The sequence below is a fragment of the Geotrypetes seraphini genome, chromosome 14 (assembly GCF_902459505.1).
Source record: "Geotrypetes seraphini chromosome 14, aGeoSer1.1, whole genome shotgun sequence".
Lineage (NCBI taxonomy): Eukaryota > Metazoa > Chordata > Amphibia > Gymnophiona > Dermophiidae > Geotrypetes > Geotrypetes seraphini.
In genome coordinates this window covers 4389221-4411139 of record NC_047097.1, presented here as the reverse complement: position 1 = coordinate 4411139, position 21919 = coordinate 4389221, and the positions used below count along the sequence as shown (strand labels likewise).

Here is a 21919-nt window from a genome sequence, read left to right as displayed (position 1 = left end):
AGTCGGGCCATTTCTCCCCAGAAATGGGTCATATCGCCTTGACCCCACTACTGAAAAAATCTGACCTTGACCCTTCCATACCATCCAGCTATCGCCCAATTGCAAATATCCCTCTCCTAACCAAGATGCTAGAGTCCATCATTTCTTCCCAACTCTCATCATACTTAGAGATATTCTCTATTCTTTTACCCTATCAATATGGCTTTCGTCCTAACTTCAGCACCAAATCCCTACTGTCTTCCCTGATTTCAAGGGTTCAACAACTTCACTCTCGAAACAAGTTCGCCGTCCTCCTACAATTTGACCTTTCTGCTGCTTTCGACGTTGTTCACCATGATATTCTTGTTTACCAACTCTCTGAGATAGGTATCAACTCCACAGTCCTTGGTTGGTTCTCTAAATTCCTCCGCTCTCGTTCTTACATTGTTAACATGAATGGCACCTCATCCCCCCCCTGGAAACCGAATTGTGGAGTCCCGCAAGGCTCTCCACTATCCCCTATCCTTTTCAACATCTATATGTCCTCCCTAAAACTCCTCCACCTATCCCCCCTTGAAACAATTTACACTTATGCAGACGACATCCTCGTCCTCCTCGAGACCGATTCGAACCTCACCGACTTGTCTAAGAACATATCCTCTTGTATAATGAACCTACAATCCTGGGCCCACACTGTGCAAATGAAATTGAATGAGTCCAAAACAAGACTTCTTTGGCTCAGTCCAAAACTAGATCACCTACCCACCTCCATCCCACTACCCTCTGGCTCCTCTCTGCAGCTTGAGTTCTCGAGCAAGGTCTTGGGCATCATCATTGATTCCACATTGTCCTTCAATGACCACCTCCAATCCTTGGTAAAAAAATGCTTTTTCAGTCTTCACATGCTGAGGAAAGTTAGATCCTGCTTCCATCAAAAACATTTTACCCTCCTTGTCCAATCCATCATCCTCTCTAGATTGGACTATTGCAACTCTATCTACTTAAGCCTAACTAAGAAAAACCTCCACAGACTCCAACGGATTCAGAATGCCGCGGCCAAGCTCATCTTCGCTAAAAGTAAATTTGACCATGTCTTCCCGCTCCTGGCCAAGCTCCACTGGCTTCCGATAATCGCCAGGGTCCACTATAAATGCGCCTGTTTAACTTTCAAAATCCTATATGGTATCCTCCCTCCCTTTATCCCTCTTTCTTGGAATTCCTCCTAATACCACCAGATAATCACACAAACTAAAACTATCCTTCCCCTCGCTAAAAGGCATTTCCCACACAGGAAAGTTAGGGACCTCCCTCCACTTCAAAATCACTGAGCTCTAGAACAACCATACCTCCCCTCTTCAGAACCTGAGCTCTCTCCAAGTTGTCCGCAAACATCTGAAAACCTGGCTTTTCTCAAAAAATGTAAGTCTCCCTCCAACTTAGGAATCAAGGAAACTCTTATATCTTGGCATCCCAAGTCCTGTAAATTTTCTTCCCACTTCTACTCTAACCCTCTGTTGTAGTTTCTTCCTATTTCTCCTACTGTAAACCGCTTCGAGCTCTACGAATGTGGAGATGATGCGGTATACAAACCTAAGGATTAGATTAGATTAGTTCTTTTCTAGCGTGAAGGAAGCATGATCTTGTTTATTTTTACAATGATACATTATAGCTCTCTTTATGGTGTGCTAAGCGTTTTAGCGCACGCTAAATCAATGCTTGCGCTAATCGCTAATGCAGCCATGCACATGTTAGTGCTTAGCGTGTGTATAGCGCATGCTAAAAAGCATATCGCTCCTTAGTAAAAGAGGGGGTATGTGATCATAATTGTCTGGAATTTAGATTTGGAAAAGATAGATATGGCACCTTGTTAGTTTTGTTTGGTGATAATAAATAGAGAACATTTTTATAGAATAACCTAGAGCTTGGTAGTCTATTGGGGGCATAAAGAGTGGTTTCCCAGGGTCTATCTAGATAGAATGGAAATAAAGGCCTTTAGGCATTAGCCTGCAGATAGAAACCTCTTGACAACCATTCTCCCAAACTGAGCTCACTCTTGGTCAAAGACACATTTCTCTAGACCAGTGTTCTTCAACTGCCGGTCCGCAAAAATTTCCTGCCGGTCTGTAAAAAATTAGCGTCCCTGAAAATAGAGGAAACCAAGATGGCGTCAGGGATAGACGTGTTGTGAGAGGCTCCCCTCCCATTGGCGTTTTTTGCTTTTCTTCTTTGAGATTGTCTTGCTAGTTTTTGCATTGCAGGAATGCCGAAGCGTAGGGGGAAACAGAGGAGCGATCTCCCAGCTTCCTCTGCCTCGTCGATAACACGCCAGACAGCAATAACAGCTTTTGCTGTTCCCTTTGGTTTGGGTGAATCCGTGCTCCGAGGGGGGGTAGACCTCGGAGCTGGACAGTGATTTTTCGCTGAGCCCGCTTGGCCCTGTGATCCTCCCCTGTGATGTCGGGCAGTCCCGTGGGGCAACGGGAGACGTCGGGGAACGAATCTCCACTGGACCCGATGGTGCTGCCTTTGACCCTGGAGGTGGTTCAAGCTATGCCGGGTTACCAGCAAACGGCAGAGGGAGGAGGAGGTGTTCAGGGAGCAACGAGTGTGGGAAATGGAGTATCTTCTCCACTTCAACCTCTGAAACCCCTGATTAAGCCGAAAGTGGTGGATATGGAGGCGTTGTGGGGAGCCATGGAGAGCCTTCATCAGGTATGCTCCCAATTTATTTCTTCAATTCAACAAACTGCTGTTCAAATTAAAAACTGTGAAGGGAAAATTCAACAACAAGCAACTAGAATGGATAGTATTGAGAAAGCAGTCTCTGAAATAAAACTTGCATCAAATTCTCAAATGAAAGAAAAAAACTTAATGATCAGGAAAATTGAAAATTTAGAAAATGCAAATAGAAATTTGAACTTGAGATTTCTTAATTTTCCTGTATCCAGAATATTATCTCCTAGAGAACTTTTTCATTCTTTTTTGACCTCAGTTTTAAAATTTTCAGAGACTAATATGCCACCATTGCAAAAACTATACTATCTTAATATAGTTGAAGAGGATAAGGATAAGTCAATACTCATCCCGGAGAATTAGACCTCACTGGGATGCTGGAATCTTCACGGATTGAAATTTCAGCGAGAGCTACTTTGTTAGTGACTTTTGTTTTCTTAAAAGATAAAGAAGCTCTTCTTCGTCTCTTTTATAGAACTGAAAGTGTTGAATTCTACAATCACAAAATTGCAATTTTTCCTGATGTTTCAAAGTGGAGGCAGCTTAGACGTAAAAAATTTCTGACATTTCGTCAGTCAGTTTTGGCCTTGGGAGCAACCTTTCAACTTAGGTTTTTTTGTAAATGCTGTATTACCTATCAAACAAATAAGTATATTTTTTATGATCCAGAACAATTGCAATTTTTCTTGGAAGGAAAGGCTGCCATTAAGGCTCCCGACCCCTCTATAATTTCAACCACTAGGGCCTTAATGTAATTAACCAAAGAACCCTGTATATTTGGCATATGTTAATATGACCGAGTATAGTTTTTCTTTAATTCAACTCCCCTTGACTGTGTATGGTTTCACTCTCCCCTAATGTGGACTATGATCATTGTACTGGGAATTTGTGATTTGATAATAATTTCTTGAGTATATTTAGTTGCCTGTATCAAAGTGTTCTTTTTTGATCTTTGATGTGAAAATGAATAAAATAGATTTAAACAAAAATTAGCGTCCCCTGCAAGCACGTGTCCGGCTTGGCTGCTCCTTATCTTCAGCTCAGCTGTACTTGTTTGCCGGGACAGCGCACAGCGGCTCATGCATGCTGCATGTGGCTGATCTGGAACCAGAACCGAAATAGCAGCATGCGGCGTGCAAGAGCTGCTGTGCGCTGTCCCGGCGAACAAGTGTAGCTGGCGCTGAAGATAAGGAGCAGCCAAGCCGGAAGTAAGACGGACACGCGCTTACAGGGGACACTAATCCGGCTTCGGCAGAGGCTGGACAACCCTGAACAAGTAAGGGAGAAAAGGGGGGGGGGGGAGGAGCGCGTTGGGACATGGGAGGGACCTGAATTTGGGACAAAGGTTGGAAGGCAGGGAAGGGGAACATGAACTCGGGCCACAGAAAGAAGGGAGGAGGCATGAACTTGGGACACAAGGGAGGGGATAGAAAGGGAAAATTGTTGGAGATGAGTGTATAAGTGAGAAGGAAAGATGGTGCACATGGGGAAAGGAAGAAAGAAGAAAATTGTTGAGCAGAGAGAGAGAGGAATAAGGAAGAGATGTGTGTGGAAGAGAAGGATGAGACGGAGAAATGTTGGATATGGTGGTGGAGAGGGAACAGAGGGACAGATTGAAGGGGATGCAAGGGGGAGGAATGTTGGATATAGTGATGGAGGGAGAGGCGTGGCATGGTGCTGGAGAGGATAGAAAGAGAAACGTTGGAAATGGAGCTGGTGAAAAATGCTGCACATGATCCCGGGGATAAGCGAGGGAAAAATGTTGAATATGCCAGTAGAGGGAGTGGGAGAGATGCACTATGGATCTCTCTCTCTTTTTCCCCATTCCCTGTACATGGGATGGAGACGGGACCGAGTTCACGGGGACGGGACAGGGACTGAGCTACGAGGATGGGGGCGGAGACAGGGGTTTTCATTTCAGTCTTAGTAATTTGCCGGTCCATAGATATAAAAAGGTTGAAGAACACTGCTCTAGACCAAGGATGGGGGGAGACCTGGGTGTCTGGGGATGGGGGGGGGCTCATTCTCACAGATAATTACTGTTAGTTCCCAGAGCTGTTTTCTCATAGATGGACCTCTACATATTGTCTGCAGAGCTAGAAGAACAGGAACAGAATAAGCAAATGGGGAAAAAGAGAACAGAAGAGACCTGCTTTGCCTCCCTTGTTCATATTTAGCAATGGGGTTAAGAAATGAAAAAGAAAACAGACATGTAAACCAGGGAGCTTAGAAACAAATCATTTTTATGGACAATTGAGAATGCAGCAGATGACATCTAATGGGTTAGGATAGGAAATTAATTTAGATGATTTTACAACTGCCTCTGCATTCTTGAGCTATATGTAATCAGAGTGTGTAGGTAGATAAGAAATTAGTTGCATAGATTAACTCTTATTTACTGTGAATTATGTTATAAGCCCTGGTACAATCCTATAAAATCTCATAGATCTTAAGGGTTTTGCTTCTGAATATTATTCTCAGGTTTCATATCGCTTTTACCCCTATATATTTTCTTTCCTGTTTCTGCATTTGGCACCCCTCCCCCCACCTTTTTTTTTTTTTTACAAAGCTGTTAGGCTTTTTTTAATGGCTAGTCGTGTCGGAGCTAATACCGCCACGGCTGATGATAAAAATAGCCTAATGCGGCTACATAAAAGGGGGGAGGGGGTTGATTTTTCTTATTATGTGGAAAGTTCCTGGACTCTAGGAAGTAATTTGTCTGTGTAGGAAAGGAGAATTTTCCAGAGCTGGAACATATGAGCCCAAGAGCTGGTCTCGAGGGGCGACCATAACAATGAGCTGGATGGCCCGAGTCGGTCACCCCATGGGTGACAGCTCGCAGGTATTGGGTAAGAGTTGCTTGGGTTGAGGGGGGGGGGGCCCGCAAGAGACGCATTTGTAAAACTTCACGATGAACAGCCAGGAGGTGATTGGCTGTGGTGAGGAAGAGCGAGGCAGGATGGGTGGGGATATATAGGACGTGCCTCCAGGGTCCAGGAATCTTCCCTGACCTTCGAAGGCAGCTTTTCCTCCCACCCTCCCCTTTTGTATATGGGATTTGCTTGGGAGATGAGGGGCTTGGGAGTTGTCGCAGCTGGTGGCTCATAAGGGCTGTGTGTGGAGCTGTAAAAAAACAAAAAGGTATTCAACAGGTATCATTTGTTGGAAATAGCTTCTCTCCTCTCCCTTGCCAATAGGTGATACCTGTTGAATAACACCTTTTGGTTTTTACACTTCCTGACATGAGGGTGAGACACGACCTTGTCAGGCTTTTAATTACTTGTTATGATTTTATGTGGTGAATAAATTTTGCATCGGAGTTTTGGACCTCTTTTCTGATTGAGTGAATGTAAATATACTTTTTAGATGTGGTAAGTAAAAAGGTAGCGTTCTCAATTCACATTCTTCTTCAGCTATGCTTCCAGTGACTTATCTGCAAGCCTATAGTATTCTGGCTAAATAGTTGCTGTGCTGACTCTGCAAGCATAAGTAATTACAAGGAGAGACCAGGTTTTTGGTGATGTTACCTTTAGTTACTGTCCTGCACTAGCCTTAGAAAATAGAGCATGCCTAGGTGATTATTTTACCCAGATGATACTATTATGGGCTGTTTGGAGAGATGCCTGCCCTGGCTCCTGTTTCAATGTGTACAGTACTTGCCAAGTCCAGGTCCCCTGACATCATTAGGATCAGCTCCTAAGGAAACATCCGCTTCTCTCCCTGAAATACTATTCTGCTATATAGTATGCTAAAGGAAGAGCTGTATCTCCCACTCCTGTATACAGAAAAGCTTAATAATTGATGCCAACAGGCGTAAGAGCTGAAACTTTAGACTAACAAGAGATCTGATAAACCATCTATGATTACTGTATTTTCCTAAAGCGAAACGTACCCTCTTCTGCTCCCTCCCCCATCAAATGTATTATAGATTTCCTTCTTGGAGAAAGGATGGAGTAACATGGCTTCATTAACTCAAGCTTTCTAGAACCATCTCTGGCAGTCAAAAAGAAGGAAAGCCGGATCTTGTATTTGTTTTAAGCTGGTTTGGGGATTTTTCCCTACCTACCTTTTATCTCATTTCGTGCTATACAGCCCTGCGAGGATAATCAGGAATTGTAATTTATTTGCCTACCCAAATACAGGTCTTATTTGGGTAGGATACTTGCATTTCAAGCAAGTAAACAACAGTCCTGGTTGGGTAATTATATTAGTGGAGCCATGTTGTCTTATGGCGCATTTCGAAAAGAAATTAAGACTACTATTTGATAAATTCATCTCTTAACTGAAGTCTTTTTCATAACAAAAATATTATATTGTCTCTCTAGGTAACATATTGTACTTTTATTATTAATATTCTGTATTTCGCCGAGTGTCCAGTTTCTCTTCTGTGTAAACCGCCTAGAAATCGTCTGATTGTAGCGGTATAGAAGAATAAAGTTATGTTATGCTATTTTTTTCTCATTTTGACTGCACCAGTAGCAGCTAAGGAGCTATATAGCTCTTCATGATTTCATTTTTTTTTTTTTTTTTGTATTTCTATTGTGCCTTTCCAATTTTAACTTAAAGTGGTTTAGAACATTTTTCAGGTGCGATAAATCCCTGCTCCGAAACAGCTTACAATCTTAGGTGGGATTCTATAAACGTGCACCAAGATTTAGACACTCCAATGCTGGGCGTTGAGCGCCAATTCTGTAATGGCATCTGGGCACCAAGATTCCGTTATAGAATACGAATATAAGCGGGCCGAGCCAATGACAGTCCTAATTGTGCTCCGAAATGTGCGTAACATAGTATTCTCTAAGTTAAACACACTCGTGACCTGTCCACTCTCCACCCATGCGTGGGCCCCTTCAAACTTATACACAAAGGGATTGATATTCAAAGTGATTTCATTGGAAATGGCTCCTGGCCAGTTAAATCACTTGTGTGGGGTAAAACCTTTCATTTTCGGTGGCACTAAACCAGTTAGCGCTGCTGAAAGGTATTGGCGGGATAGAAGAAACCAATGTAATGTAATGTAAATAATCAAGTTAGCACCAAACTGAAAACGGACTATTTTAAGGGCATTAAGGGGGCGGAGTTGACATTTGGCCAGTTAAGTGCTGATATTAACTGGGTAGCTAAGTAAAATGTGTACATACTGTACAAAGAAAGTGTTCCTTTATATTTGAGTGTGAGTTTGATGTAGATCAGTGGTTCCCAAACCTGTCCTGGGGGACCCCCAGCCAGTCAGGTTTTCAAGATATCCCTAATGAATATGCATGAGAGAGATTTGCATATAATGGAAGTGACAGGTATGCAAATCTCTCTCATGCATATTCATTAGGGATATGTTGAAAACCTGACTGGCTGGGGGTCCCCCAGGACAGGTTTGGGAACCACTGATGTAGATGGTATCGATTGCTGAAGTTCATTACCCATATAAGGGGATCCCCTTTTTAGATAAATGTTTAGCTGCTGCATGAAAGATACTTGTGCAATAAAGAAGTTTTGACTTTACAATAGAGGCCAGTAAGCTTTGGTTTTAGCTTCAGTGTGGCGCAGTGGTTAAAGCTACAGCCTCAGCACCCTGAGGTTGTGGGTTCAAACCCGCACTGCTTCTTGTGACCCTGGGCAAATCACTTAATCCCCCCATTGCCCCAGGTACATTAGATAGATTTTGAGCCTGATGGGACAGACAGGGAAAAATGCTTGAGTACCTACTATTGTTGCTTTGAAAACTGACCCCCTACGTTTTCTTTCCCATAGACAAGGGGTGTCAAAGTCCCTTCTCGAGGGCCGCAATCCAGTCAAGTTTTCAGGATTTCCCCAATGAATATGCATGAGATCTATTCGCATACAATGGAAGCAGTGCATGCAAATAGATCTCATGCATATTCATTGGGGAAATCCTGGAAACCCGATTGGATTGCGGCCCTCAAGGAGGGACTTTGACATCCCTGCCATAGACAGAGAATGGGTGAAAATTTAGCTAATCAGGTCTTGTGTGCTGCAAAGTTCAGCTCTGTCTTATTGTAACTTATGAATAAGAAAGGAATACACGCATGCACCTGCAACAGTCCAGAGGAGATATACTGCAGATAGAATTTCATGATTCAGCATGCTCGTGAGACCACTTAGTCTCTTGCTGGAAATTTGATGACAGTAGAAGCAGCATCCTCAACCCTGCTTGTCTGAGAAGTAGCAGCCGGGATCGGAAATCAAATCTACTTCTCCCACACCTGAGCTATCCGGCCCCTTCTCATGATGATTTATTATCATCTGTGCGAAGAAGTGTAGAGTGATGCATGTGGGGGGTAGAAATCCGAGGAAACCTATATGCTGGGAGATGAGAACATAAGAACATAAGAAATGCCTCCGCTGGGTCAGACCCGAGGTCCATCGCGCCCAGCAGTCCGCTCACGGGGCGGCCCAACAGATCCAGGACCTGTGCAGTAAATTTCTATCTATACCCCTCTATCCCCTTTTCCAGCAGGAATTTGTCCAAACCTTTCTTAAACCCCAGTACTGTACTCTGCCCTATAACTTCCTCTGGAATTGTATTCCAGGTGTCCACCACACGTTGTGTAAAGAAGAACTTCCTAGCATTAGTTTTGAATTTGCCTCCTTTCAACTTTTCCGAATGCCCTCTTGTTTTTTTATTTTCTGAAAGTTTGAAGAATCTGTCCCTCTCTACTCTCTCTATGCCCTTCATGATCTTGTAAGTCTCTATCATATCCCCTCTTAATCTTCTCTTTTCTAGGGAAAAGTGTCCCAGTTTTTCCAATCTCTCAGCATATGAAAGGCTTTCCATCCCCTTAATCAGTCGTGTTGCTCTCCTCTGAACTCTCTCGAGACTGATAAGCACAGACGGAGAGAGAGACCTTGGGGTGATTGTGACTGAGGATCTAAAGACATCTAAACTGTGTGTTAAGGTTGTAGCTAGAAGAATGCTAGGCTGTATAGAAAGAGGAATAACCAGCAGAAGGGAGGTGTTGATGCCCTTATATAGGCCGTTGGTGAATCCGCACTTGGAGTATTGTGTTCAGTTTTGGAGGCCATATCTGACGAAGGATATAAAAAGATTTAAAGTGGTCCAGAGGAAGTTGACGAAAATGGAAAGGGGTTTGAACCAAAAGTAGTATGAAAAGAGACTGGAAGACCTCTAGAGGAGAGAAGGAACAGGGGAGATAAAGGGGATGGAACTCCTCTCGTAAGAAGAAAGTCTAAAACTGTTAGGGCTCTTCAGCTTGGAAAAGAGACAGCTGAAGGGAGATATGATTGAAGTCTACGAAATCTTGAATGGAGTAGAACGGGTACAAGTGGATTGATTTTTCTCTCCGTCAAAAATTACAAAGACTAGGGGAACTTGATGAAGTTATAGGGAAATACTTTTAAAACCAATAGAAGGAATTTTTTTTTTCACTCAGAGAACAGTTAAACTCTGGAACGCATTGCCAGAGGTTGTGGTAAGAGTGGATAGTGTAGCTGGTTTTAAGAAAGGTTTTGGACAAGTTCCTGGAGGAAAAGTCCATAGTCTGTCATTAACAAAGACAGGGGGGAAGCCACTGCTTGCCCTGGATTGGTAGTATGTAATATGCTATTCCTTGAGTTTTGGCCAGGTACTAGTGACCTGGATTGGCCACTGTGAGAATGGGCTACTAGGCTTGATAGACCATTGGTCTGACCCAGTATGGACAATCAAACTATTGTAACGTCACTGATAAATGTGGCTCTGAGACCCTGTGGAATGAGGCATTATGACATCACAATCTCAACTCTGGAATACTGCTCTCATTGGGGTTCCAGACTCTTACTATTCTTTGAGATCTGGAATGTTGCTACTCCTTGGGTTTGGCCAGGTACTGGTGACCTAGATTGTCCACCGTGAGAACGGGCTACTGGGCTTGATGGGCCATTGGTCTGACCCAGTAAGGCTATTCTTATGTTCTTATGTACTTGAAATGTATTACTGTAATGTAGAACCAAAACTTTTCTAGAAAAAGGACAATGGTAAAACCAGAGGGCATAACTTGAGGTTGCAGAGAGGAAGATTTAGGAGTAATGTTAGGATGTTCTTATTCACGGAGAGGGTGGTGGATGCCTGGAATGCCTTCCCGAGGGAGGTGGTGGAGAGAAAATGGTGATGGAAATCAAAAAAGCGTGGGATAAAAACAAAGGATCTCTAATTAGAAAACAAATGGTATAAATTAGAGAATGACATGGGGAAAAAATCTGTCCCCGTCACTGCCCCGTCACCGGACCACGGTCCCCTTCACCGCCCCATCCCTGTAGCATCCACCCTTCCCTCTTGCCACCTCATTGCCCTTTGGCACCCCTCGCGCGGTCCATGCATCTCCCTCCCTCCCCCTTACCTTCTTGGCGCGTTTTAAGGTTTCAGACTTGTTAAAAGCCGCCGTAGTGTTCGTGCAATTGCGTGCGTGTTTGGGCGGAAGCTTTTCCTCTGGCACAACCAGAAGTTGCATCAGAGGAGAAGCTTCTGCCCACACACGCACATGACTGCACGTACGCTCTGGCGGCTTTCAACAAGTCTGAAACCTTAAAACACATCGCAAAGGTAAGGGGGAGGGAGGGATATAGATAGATTCAGGTGGGTAGGTAGGAAGGAGGGAGGGGGGCCGCGCGCGCGATCAGTGACCGCGCACGTTCCCTTCCTTAACTGAGAGGACAAGGCCATTCACCGCTCCATGGGGCGATGGATGGCCTTGTCCCCATACCTGCGGTGAGCACCTTTCCCCCCTCCACCGTTTTTGCGGGTTACCCACGGATAGCCGCAGGTAACATCCACCGTGTCATTCTCTAGTATAAATTAAAGAGCTAAGGCTAGTATTGGTCAGACTTGTATGGTTTGTGTCCCATATATGGTGATTTGGTGTAGGATGGACTAGGGAGGACATCAATGGGAACTCCACTAACTTGGAACATGAGGAAGTTACTGGCCAGACTTTACGGTAGATGTCCTGCAAACAACAGGATGGTTGGATAGGCTGGAGTGAGGTTTGATGGCAACTTTAGCAGTTAGAACCTAGGACAATACCAGGTGGACTTTAGCCTATGGCCCAGAAATCTCAATGGAGAGACAAGTTAACTTAATTATGTATTTCTAATGAAAATAACTAATGGGCAGACTGGATGGACCATTCATTTACTATGTTACTATGTATCTGGGGCAATGAAGGGTTAAGTGACTTGCCCAGGGTCACAAGAAGCTGAAGTGAGAAGAATCAAGCCTGGTTCCCCTGGTTCTCAGACTGCAGCACTAACCATTAGGGGTGGAAGGGCAATCTTATAACAGACCACCTAGACTGAGAGGGCAAGAAGGTACCATGTTCATCCTATTGTGTAAAAACACAAAGGTACCATTTGTATGTTAGAAAGATACCACAGAAATCCCACAGAAATCTTGACTACAATGAAGCCATGGACATTTATGCCTCTTCAGATGCAAGTGGAATTGTTTATGTACACTGTGATTCCGCCTGCCCTCTGTCCATAATCCAGTCCTAAGAAATGCCTACATCTGGGTCACCATATATGCTGGTTCTGGTTAAGGTTACTGTACGTCTGGAAAAATCTGGACATGTCCTCTTTTTAGAGGACTGTCCGGGTGCCCAGAAGTTTGTCCAAGTTTTGGAAAGCCCTAACCAGCTCTGGCTGCGTCTGGAGGCCCTCCGAGCATGCGTGGATGATATCGCATGCATGCTCAAGACCCTCCAGATGTGGCTAGGGCTAGTTGGGGAAGAAGAGATGAGGCTCTGTTGGGGCAGGGCTGGGTTTTGGAAAGCCCTCACCAGCTCTGGCTGCGTCTGGAGGGCCCTCCAAGCATGCTCAAAGCCCTCCAGACGCGGCTGGAGCTGGTCGGGGAAGAAGAGATGAGGCTCTGAGGGGGGGCACAGCTGGAGGCAGAACTGGGCAGGTCTGGAGGCAGAAGAAAGTGGTGCTGGGGATGGAACAGGGCGGGGTCAGGTGTGGGGTTTTGCTTCTGAAAATATGGTAACCTTAGTTCTGGTCATCAAGTGTACTTTTGCACCAGGGGGGCAATTTTATAAGCTCCATTTTATGCATGTATATTGTCATATATGCACAAAAATCTCTTTATAGAATTACCCCCAAGGTTTACACAGAAGATGACTTTTTCCTTTGCTGCTTTTCCAGTTTTCGTCTCTGACTGATTGTGGTAAATGCGGAAATTGTTTTGTTGTTAACATGCCCTAATCGATGTAGACAGACGTTGTTCAGGTGATGGTATTTCCTGAAGTCGAGCAAAGCAGTCTGAGCTTATATCTTTCTTTCATTACAGGACTGTACTTTCTTTACCCGGAAAGAAATTCTTCGGTAAGTGATTTCTTCTTTTGGTTGGTGAAGTACAAGTGACCTTTACTATATGGTTGTGCAAGTGATCATAAGAGGTTTATTGGCATTGCAGGCTGACCTAGCAAGTAGTGCCTTCCTTGTGCAGCAAACTTTCTGTTATTCTGCAAACGCTTCATCTTAAAGCAGTGGCTCTCAACCCTGTCCTATGGGACCCCCAGCCAGTTGGGTTTTCAAGATATCTCTAATGAATATGCATAAGACACATTTGCATGCCTGTCTCCTCCATTAAATGCAAATCTCTCTCATGCATATTCATTAGGGATATCCTGTCAACCCAACTGGCCGGGGGTTCCCTAGAACAGGGTTGAGAACCACTGTCTTAAAGTAATACTCATCACCTTCATATTTTTGCTTGCATTTCGGCAATAGACATCTGTAAAATTTCTTTTCTCCCACTTATGTTTCTTGCTGGTCTCTTGGCCTGCCTCCTGCTAGCTTTACCTCTATTACTACCTTTGAGTTGAGAAGAGTCCTGGTTCAACTTTGTTTTTGCTTGTAAAGGGAAAGGTATTGGGACTTGTATACTGCCTGTTTGTTATATAAGTACAGTCAAAGTAGTTTGCATAAAGGTGCTTCAAGCATTTTCCCTATCTGTCCCTTTGGGCTAGGGTTACCTGACGTCTGGGAAAAACCCGGACATGTCCTCTTTTTAGAGGCTTGTCCAGGCTCCCAAATGGACTTTCCAGCATTTGTCTGGGTTTTGGAAAGCCCCGATGAGCTCCGGCCTTGTCTGGAGGGGATCTGAGCATGCCTGGATGACGTCGCACACATCCACGCATGCTCCAGGCCCTCCAGACGTGGCTGGAGCTCGTCCGGAAGAAGAGGGGAAGTTCTGTGGGGGTGGGGCTGGGGGAGGAATTGGGTGGGAACTGAGAGGGGCTGGAAATGGAATGGGGTAGAGTCATGTGTCTGGGGTTTCCTGGAGAAAAATATGGTAACCCCACTGTGGGCTCACAATCTAGTATACCTGGGGCAGTGGAGGATTAAGTGACTTGGCCAAGGTCATAGGGAGTAGCATGGGGTTTGAACCCACAACCTCAGGGTGTAGCTCTAACCACTGCACCGCACTCTCCTAGGGAGAATAAATGGGACTTGTATACTGCCTTTTTGCGGTTACACATTCAAAGCAGTTTACATTTATGCAGCGTCACAAGGAGTAGTGCTGGGATTTAATCCCACAACCTCAGAGTGCTGAGGCGGCAGCTCTACTACTAAGCTACTCCTCACCTCCAGTTGTAATACTGTTTTGTCCTTACTTTCTATTGAATGCATTTTGTTTCACAACACTAGCCAAAATTTCAAATGCGACACCAAAATGTATCTAGAAGATTATACTGGAAAAGGTACAGTATGGCTGATGGTATTGTAAAGCAGTGGTTCATAGCCTTGGGTAGAATAATAACATGATCAGTATATTAAAATGTAGTCATTTGGGGAAAATTCAAAGTTGGGTATTTTTTTTATTATTGTGTTCAAATTAAAATTAATTTTTATATTTCAAGGCATATGATGAACAAGTAGCCAAAAAATATATCTGAAGATAAAAATATCCCTTTATTTGTTAAAACAGTGCCTTTCATTAAGATAAAATGTCAGTCTTGACACAAGCAAACAGGGGCGTCCATACAAAATTATTGTCTGTAGCTGATGAGAAGTAATGGATCATATTTTGGACCCAAAACATTTGAGCTATCGGGGTGGGGGGAGGGGGCTTTAGGAGTATGCATGAACTGTATTGTTGCAGAGGTTACTGCTGCTTCAGAAGGGTGAGTTATGGAGGATGTTGTAAATTCTTTCCCCTCCCGAAAAGTTGGGACAAACTATTCATGATCTCCTTTTGAAGAGCTATACACATGGAGGGACATTTTCGAGAGTGTGTCTAAGTCAAGGCAGGAAAACATCCATTTTTGAAATTGCTAGATGCCCAAATTTTTTCTTTTTTCAAAAATGGCCTATTTAGACATCTTGGCCCTTAGAACATCTACATTTTTGGGACCTTTCACAAACAAAAACATCCAAGTTCAAAATGTCCAAATCAAGCCCATTTGGGACCAGCATCTTTATGGACTGGCCATACAGGGCTCTGCTGTGAACTTCATAGAAAGGGTACCAGGTACATATTTCACAAGAACCCTCTTTTAAAGTATGATGAGCTCTCCAAAACTCCTCCAGAATCTACTACACTCACCTGTCTACCAGCCCAATATCTCTTATGGCTGCATGTGTCATCTATATGGCAGTATAATAGGTTTTAGATGGGTTTTGGTGGCCTCAAACTTTCCACCATATATATAGTGAGTAGGGTGGTATATGGGCCTGAATCCCCCTCTCTATGGTTTACTACACCACCCACTAGGCTACTTTAGACACCTGCTTGCTGCTCTAGTAGGTTATCACATAACTAGTCTTTAAGCCCGTTACATTAACGGGTGCTAGAGACTCCTCTTCCTGTATAAAGTTGGGGTTTTTTTTTCATTTTAGGCTTCCTCCCCCTCCCTTTTCCCTTCCTGTCCTACCTTTCGCTTTTTCAACCCCCTTGCATTTCCCTTTGCACGGTCTCCCTTGTGATCATGCTTTATCCGCTCCTTCTCCTGTGCGGGCCACCGGAGAAGAGAGGACGGGGTGGAGGGGGCTGCCGGCCGGGGCCGATGGAGAGGAGCTAGGCGGCTGGAGGAGTAGCATCAGCCGCTGCCAATCACAGCCTCCGTCCTGCCTTCGCCTACCTGAATTTGCTTTTTTTTCTTTTTTGTTTCTTACATTTCATTGGGAAGGGTCTGAAGCTCCGCCAGCGAGACAGACCAAGCCCCGACCGCACCCTGCAGCTGCCCGGTTCAGCCAATCCCGGGCTTCGGTGGTTATTGCGACACCCCCCCCCCCCTCTCGGCCCCCTCCCCGGTACCTGAGCAGCAGCGCTCCGGGATCTTTCTCTCGCTCTGCTTACTGCCCCTGGAGACGGTTACCGGGGAGACTGGAGCACCAGTAGCAACAGCCCGGGCACCGGGAAATAGGGAGCGTTGCCCTGAGTTACTCCGCCCTCTGACCCGCCCTCTCTCTCTCTCCCTCAGCAAGCCGCTTTGAAGAGCAGCGGCAGCGGGAGAGAGGAGTCCCTGGAACACGCGCCTCCAGCTAGCGCAGGCGCCGTGAGGTGTGACACAGAAGCACACCTCACGCCACCAGGAATCACGATCTTTGAAAAGCACATGCGCGCTTAGCCTTTTATTATTATTGATATCCGCAGCTGTCATAGACATTGGTATGTACAGTTTCTTTCACATCTTTTGGGGTTGGGAGGGGTCAGAGATCACTGGAGGAGGGGGGGTATGCTTTCATCTCTGTAGTGGTCATGTGGACAGTTTGGGTACTTTTGGCTTTTAAAACAGGTCAAGCTTGGGACTTCTAAACAGTGTCCTGGATATCTTGAAAAATGGTTTGATTATCCCTGCAAAATGTCAAAGTGCTAAGTCTCTCCAAATCCCACCCATAACATGCCTTTTACTTGCTCCTTTAACATATAGATATCATGGAAGGTGAATGCCCTGCAGGATGTATATCGGCACTTGAACGTTTTAGCGATTAAAATGTCCATGTGCTGGTTTATGCTGTTTTTTTTTTTTTTTGGAGATCACAACAAGAAATGCCCAGACAGATTATGCAATTCAAAAATATTTACAGAAAATATATTAAATATATTTCAATAACCACAACAGATGTTTTTATGCGCTCATAGATCAGCTCATTTGCAGGAGAATAACCATGAAGTCTTGATAGACCACTATTCTAATCACAGCACAAAAGTGCTCAATATTTCAAAGTGTTATATATAATAAATAAAATTTGAAGTGCACTTAACTTGTGATAAAAACGTGAGCCTTGGCCGTGTTTCGCAAGGCTGCCTCGGGAAACTGAGATGAGAGAGTTTTCCAGAATACAGTGTACTTGGTGCCATTTCAAAAACAGTTGACCTGCAAAAGACTGCTGTTAGCCACTCTCCAAGGAACTTGAATCAAACTTTAAACATAATGACTTCATAAAGAAGAAATTCATGTTAAAAATGGGTGGTACCTCATCTTTCAATGTCCTTTGCTTATAAAAAGATGCCCCGCGAAATTACAACATTAAAACAAGCCTGTGATGACTCAGGCACTGTCACTGCAATGATGATCCACTAGGGATCTAACCAGCTGATTTTTATGAATGAAATATAAATATTATGCACAAAATAATCTAGTGACATCCAGATAATATCAGTTAGATGGTATTATCTTTAAAAAATGTTTTTATATAGCAGTGATCTTTATCAAAAATTCAAATATGCATAAGAAGCACTGAAAAGCAGCTGTAGGAAAGCCCATCACTCCACTGATGTGATTATACTACACTGTGCTTGTGCTTGATTAGTGTTAAGCGTGTTGAACTGAGAGGTTACTGTGGTTTATAAGTGAATTTGTTATGTTGTGGTATTTCTTTCATTGGCTAGGATGACTGGTATCAGGACCATACTGTGTTAATTGTGCCCTGTACAACTTGCCACTGGTGCCGCCCACCCTATCTATTTTGCCACCATACATGTGAAGAGATAGTGCACTTGGAGGGGGGGGAGGAATTTTTTTGCCTCTCCATATTTGCGCTCTGCTTAGCTGCCCCCCCTCATACAGCCCTTGGTGAGGTGCTAACTGGTATTCTATCAATTATATGCTCGAACAATATATTTCAAAATACAGTATTATATATTCTAGCTGGATTCACGTGGGTATGCCAATCGTTTTTTTGCTTATTTCGGTCCCTTCCGGTCACTATCAGTCATCTGGGTCACTCCAGGTCACTATCGGTTACCTGGGTCACTTCTGATCTCCTGGTGCTGGCTTTACTTATACGAGATTGTCCTCACCAGAGATGCAAAAACACTCAAGTGCATTCACTTTCTGGCTCTCATTTCTAGGGCTCTGCTGTTGCTCATATGTTCCTTTAGGCAATCCTGCCCGCTCCCCACCATCATATAAATTCTGGCATTGGCTGCCAGTTCTATTCTTAGAGCAGGGGTCTCAAAGTCCTTCCTTGAGGGCCGCAATCCAGTCGGGTTTTCAGGATTTCCCCAACAAATATGCATGAGATCTATGTGCATGCACTGCTTTCAATGCATATTCATTGGGGAAATCCTGAAAACCCGACTGGATTGTGGCCCTCAAGGAGGGACTTTGAGATCCCTGTCTTAGGTTTCCCCAGCCATATCCTCTTTTTGAGGACTCTGTTGAGTGTCCAGGCGGTTTTTGTTATTTCTTCTTTTTTTCCGGGTGTTGCACTGCCACAACAGCGAGAAGAAATACGCACAAGGTTTCTCTTCTGAAGCGTGCGCTGTGGCTGCTGGCTGTTCTGGTCCTCTGCTCCAGAACAGGAAGTGATGTCGGGGGGGGGGGGGGCAGAGGACTGGCCCAGCTGACAGCTCACGCCTCAGCTGAGTGGCCCCATGTTGGAAGCAGCAGCAGTCTTACAGGATTGGAAGTGAAGGGAGTAGGGTTGCTGGAGAATGCAAAGCTGGATTAAGCACACCTTGACCTTCCTGGCAGAGGAGGAATCACGTGTACCGTCCAACCCATCTCCTGCCAAGGGTGGGCATCGAGTGTGCCAAGAGTGCAACATTCTCAGGAAGAGCAGTGAAAAGGCAGCTTAGTTGTGCCCCACTGCGAGAAATGGAATAGGGACCTATAATGGGGTGGGGGGAGGAGAAGATTAGGGAGAAGGAGGAGGGTGGTGCTGATAGAAAGTGTTTTCAATGAGAAATACGGGCAGGGCCGAGCACTGGAGACCGAATCCCTTCTTACCTGCTCTGTGCAGAAGATGGTAAAAAAAAAAAAAAGATGAAAATATAGTGGTGCATAGCAGCACATGATGTGTGCTCACGTTTTCATGGTAGGATGTAGTTGCAAGTTTCCGCTTTGGAGGAATATGTATGAAACCCAGCATCAATGAAAACAGTTTGAAACAGCTTGAGTTACCACACACATAAAGGTTTCTAATTTAAATATATTGAAAAGTGTCTTATGTTCCCAGGTCTGTTGTTAGAGGGAAAGGGAAGGGAGATGTGCTAAATGGAAAAGTGAGGAGAGAAAAAGGCAACTTACTGGATAGAAAACGGGCAGAGAGAAAATGCTGGATGGAAGGATGGGAAGAGATTGGAGAAACTTAGTGGAAGGATGGGGAGGGGGCATGCTAAATGGAAGGATAAAGAGAGAACAAGGGTGCTTGATGGAAGGGTGGATAGAGACAGAGGGGAGACCCGCGAGAGAGATACAGAGGGGTGACACGCTGGATGGAAGTGGAAAGAGAGAGAGAGAACATGCTGGAAGGAAGTGGATAGAGGACAGAGTTAGTGAGAGGCTGGGGATTAAGAGAGAGGGGAATGTAGGTAGACAGTAAAAAGAGGGAAATTTAAGCCTATATAGTAAGAATGAATGAAGAGCGGGAGAAAAATAAATTGAGAGAATGCTGAGAAGGAAAAAAAACAATGTTAGAGATCGATGTAGTAGTGGAGGAGACGAAGAAGACAGGAAGCGAGAGAAAATTTACAAAAACCTAGCATGAGAGTTAAGAGAAGACAGAGGAAATCAGAAAGCAGAGATTAGGACCAACATGATTAGAAACATTAAATGGCCAGGCAACAAAGTCAGAATGAGAATAGCTGAGCAGCTTCGGAGAGTCCTGCCGGCTCAGCTGATTGGGGAGTCCTCTGCCGCGATTAGTTGAACCTGCAGGGAGATCCCAGATTACTCTCTCTCTCCCTCCTTCCCTCCCCCAGTACCCCTCCAAGGAGAGATCTCTGCCACCAAGCCGACATCCCTGCACACCCCTCCACACCACTCTTGTATCTTTGATGGAAAATCAGCAGGAGGGATGCTCAATCCATCCTGCCTTCCTCTCCCTCCTAAGCTAAACAGCACCGCCAATAAAATGGTCCAACACACTGGAGTTGTTGAAATGTCACCTGTCTTACACCATTTGTGGGGATATAGGATAGGAGGACAGGTGCCGGTGTCCAACTAAGACGGCGCCCAGGGCAGACCGCCTCCCTGCCCCCCCTTACTATGCCAGTGCAGCTGGTTATGTGTTGCAAACTATAGTATTTCTTTTTAGCTGTTGCACATTTTGCAAATCTAATTTTCCAGCAGAGTTTTTTATTCCGGTAATAATATTTATCTGTTAGCCTGCCTGTCTGTGCCTCCTTTTCCCTTATGACTAGTATAATGATCTGGCTTGTACCCAGCTTTGCAAGTAGAGGTGTCCATACATTGCTCAGTTGTTATAGTCAGTCATGTATAAAGCACAGAGAAAGATGACAGAGCATTCTTAACATAATATAATATGTATGTTATATCTCTAACCCACATGGAACTTTGGACACGCAGCATATAAATGTTTTAAATAAATTTTTTTGGGGGACGTCATGTGATGCTATCCAGCATGACATAGTTTGATTACTTTACCTGCTATATCAGCTATAAATTAATGAATGTCAAAGGTTTTGTCAACCCCATCAAGAGGAAGAAAATTCTTTTATATCTTAAACACCTGAATTCCGATATCTGTGTTTTGCAGGAAACTCATCTCAATACTTTAGAAGCTCAAAAACTCACTGGTAAATTTTTTTGATCAATGCTTCACATCTCCGGCCTTCAAGAAGAAAAATGGGGTTATTACTTTAATCCGTAAGTCCTTTCCTTTCAAGATGCTTTCCCATACCTGCGATTCTGAGGGCTTAATTAATGGTTCCCCAATTACTCTCCTTAATCTCTATGCTCCAAATGCAGATGACCCACTGTTTTTTCAGACTCTGAATTGTGCTTCTTCCTCAGCATTAATTTCGCATACAATCTTAGGTGGAGACTTTAATTTTCCTTTAGACCTGCTGCTAGAGAGAACGTCCCAAGTTCGACCATCCAAGCTCCAGGTTCGTGCTTCTCTGAAATCCCTGATTACTACCAATGGCTGGTCAGATGTCTGGAGATTATTCCATCCCACCACTAAAGACTACACCTTTTATTCCAATACCCACCACTCATATTCCAGGTTGGATTATTACTTTGCCTCCAAAGATCTTATCCCCATGTTTACCTCGGCCAAAATTTATGGGATCTCTATTTCAGACCATGCAGCAGTTCAATGCACCTTGAGTTGGTCTGCAAAGAAAAAACCTTCTGGATCCTGGCGACTCAACACCTCCTTACTCTGTGATGAAAAATTTATTTCCTATCTTCAGCAACAGAGTGCACTCTTCTTCAACTCCAAGGATCCTGAAGCCTCCTATTTTCTATATGGGAGGCATATAAAGCATTCCTCTGAGGTGTAATAATTAGTTATGCAGCACATAAACGCAAAGTCTTTACCTCCATTTTATCCCAGGTGGAAAAATCTATTCAGGAATTAGAATCTTCCCTCTATACTTTACCAGATCAAGCTACTCAACTCAAGCTTCTGAAAATGAAGTTTGACTTCAACACTGCTTTATCTGACATTTCCTTGGCTTTCTCATTTTGACAGAGTGCTCTGTACTATTCAGAAGCTAATAAGTCCAAGAAGTTGCTGGCATCTTATTTGAAGGGTCGCAGAGTTAAGCATCGTATTACTTCAATAAAAGATAAATCTGGCCGACTTCTCACTTCCATGTCTCAAATTTTGAATTCTTTCCACTCCTTCTATCAATCACTTTACTTCTCGGACTATGGTGCCGCAGATTTAGTCCACTCAACTCCATCAACTTCAGGCTCCTATTCAAACTTCCGAGATCCTGGAGGCTATCAAATCACTACCTATGGCGAAGTCGCTGGGCCCAGATGGGCTT

General features: G+C 44.2%; 1 protein-coding gene across 2 annotated transcripts in view; it reads left to right on the top strand.

Annotated features, from left to right (window-relative positions):
• The window catches only part of CIB2 (calcium and integrin binding family member 2), a 123750-nt gene that overhangs the window by 18657 nt on the left and 83174 nt on the right, over positions 1-21919 (top strand). For both annotated transcript variants that reach the window (XM_033921110.1, XM_033921108.1), the window contains exon 2: positions 13013-13047. In XM_033921110.1, the coding sequence (XP_033777001.1) occupies positions 13013-13047 (35 nt within the window). The remainder of the gene's footprint in view (positions 1-13012; positions 13048-21919) is intronic.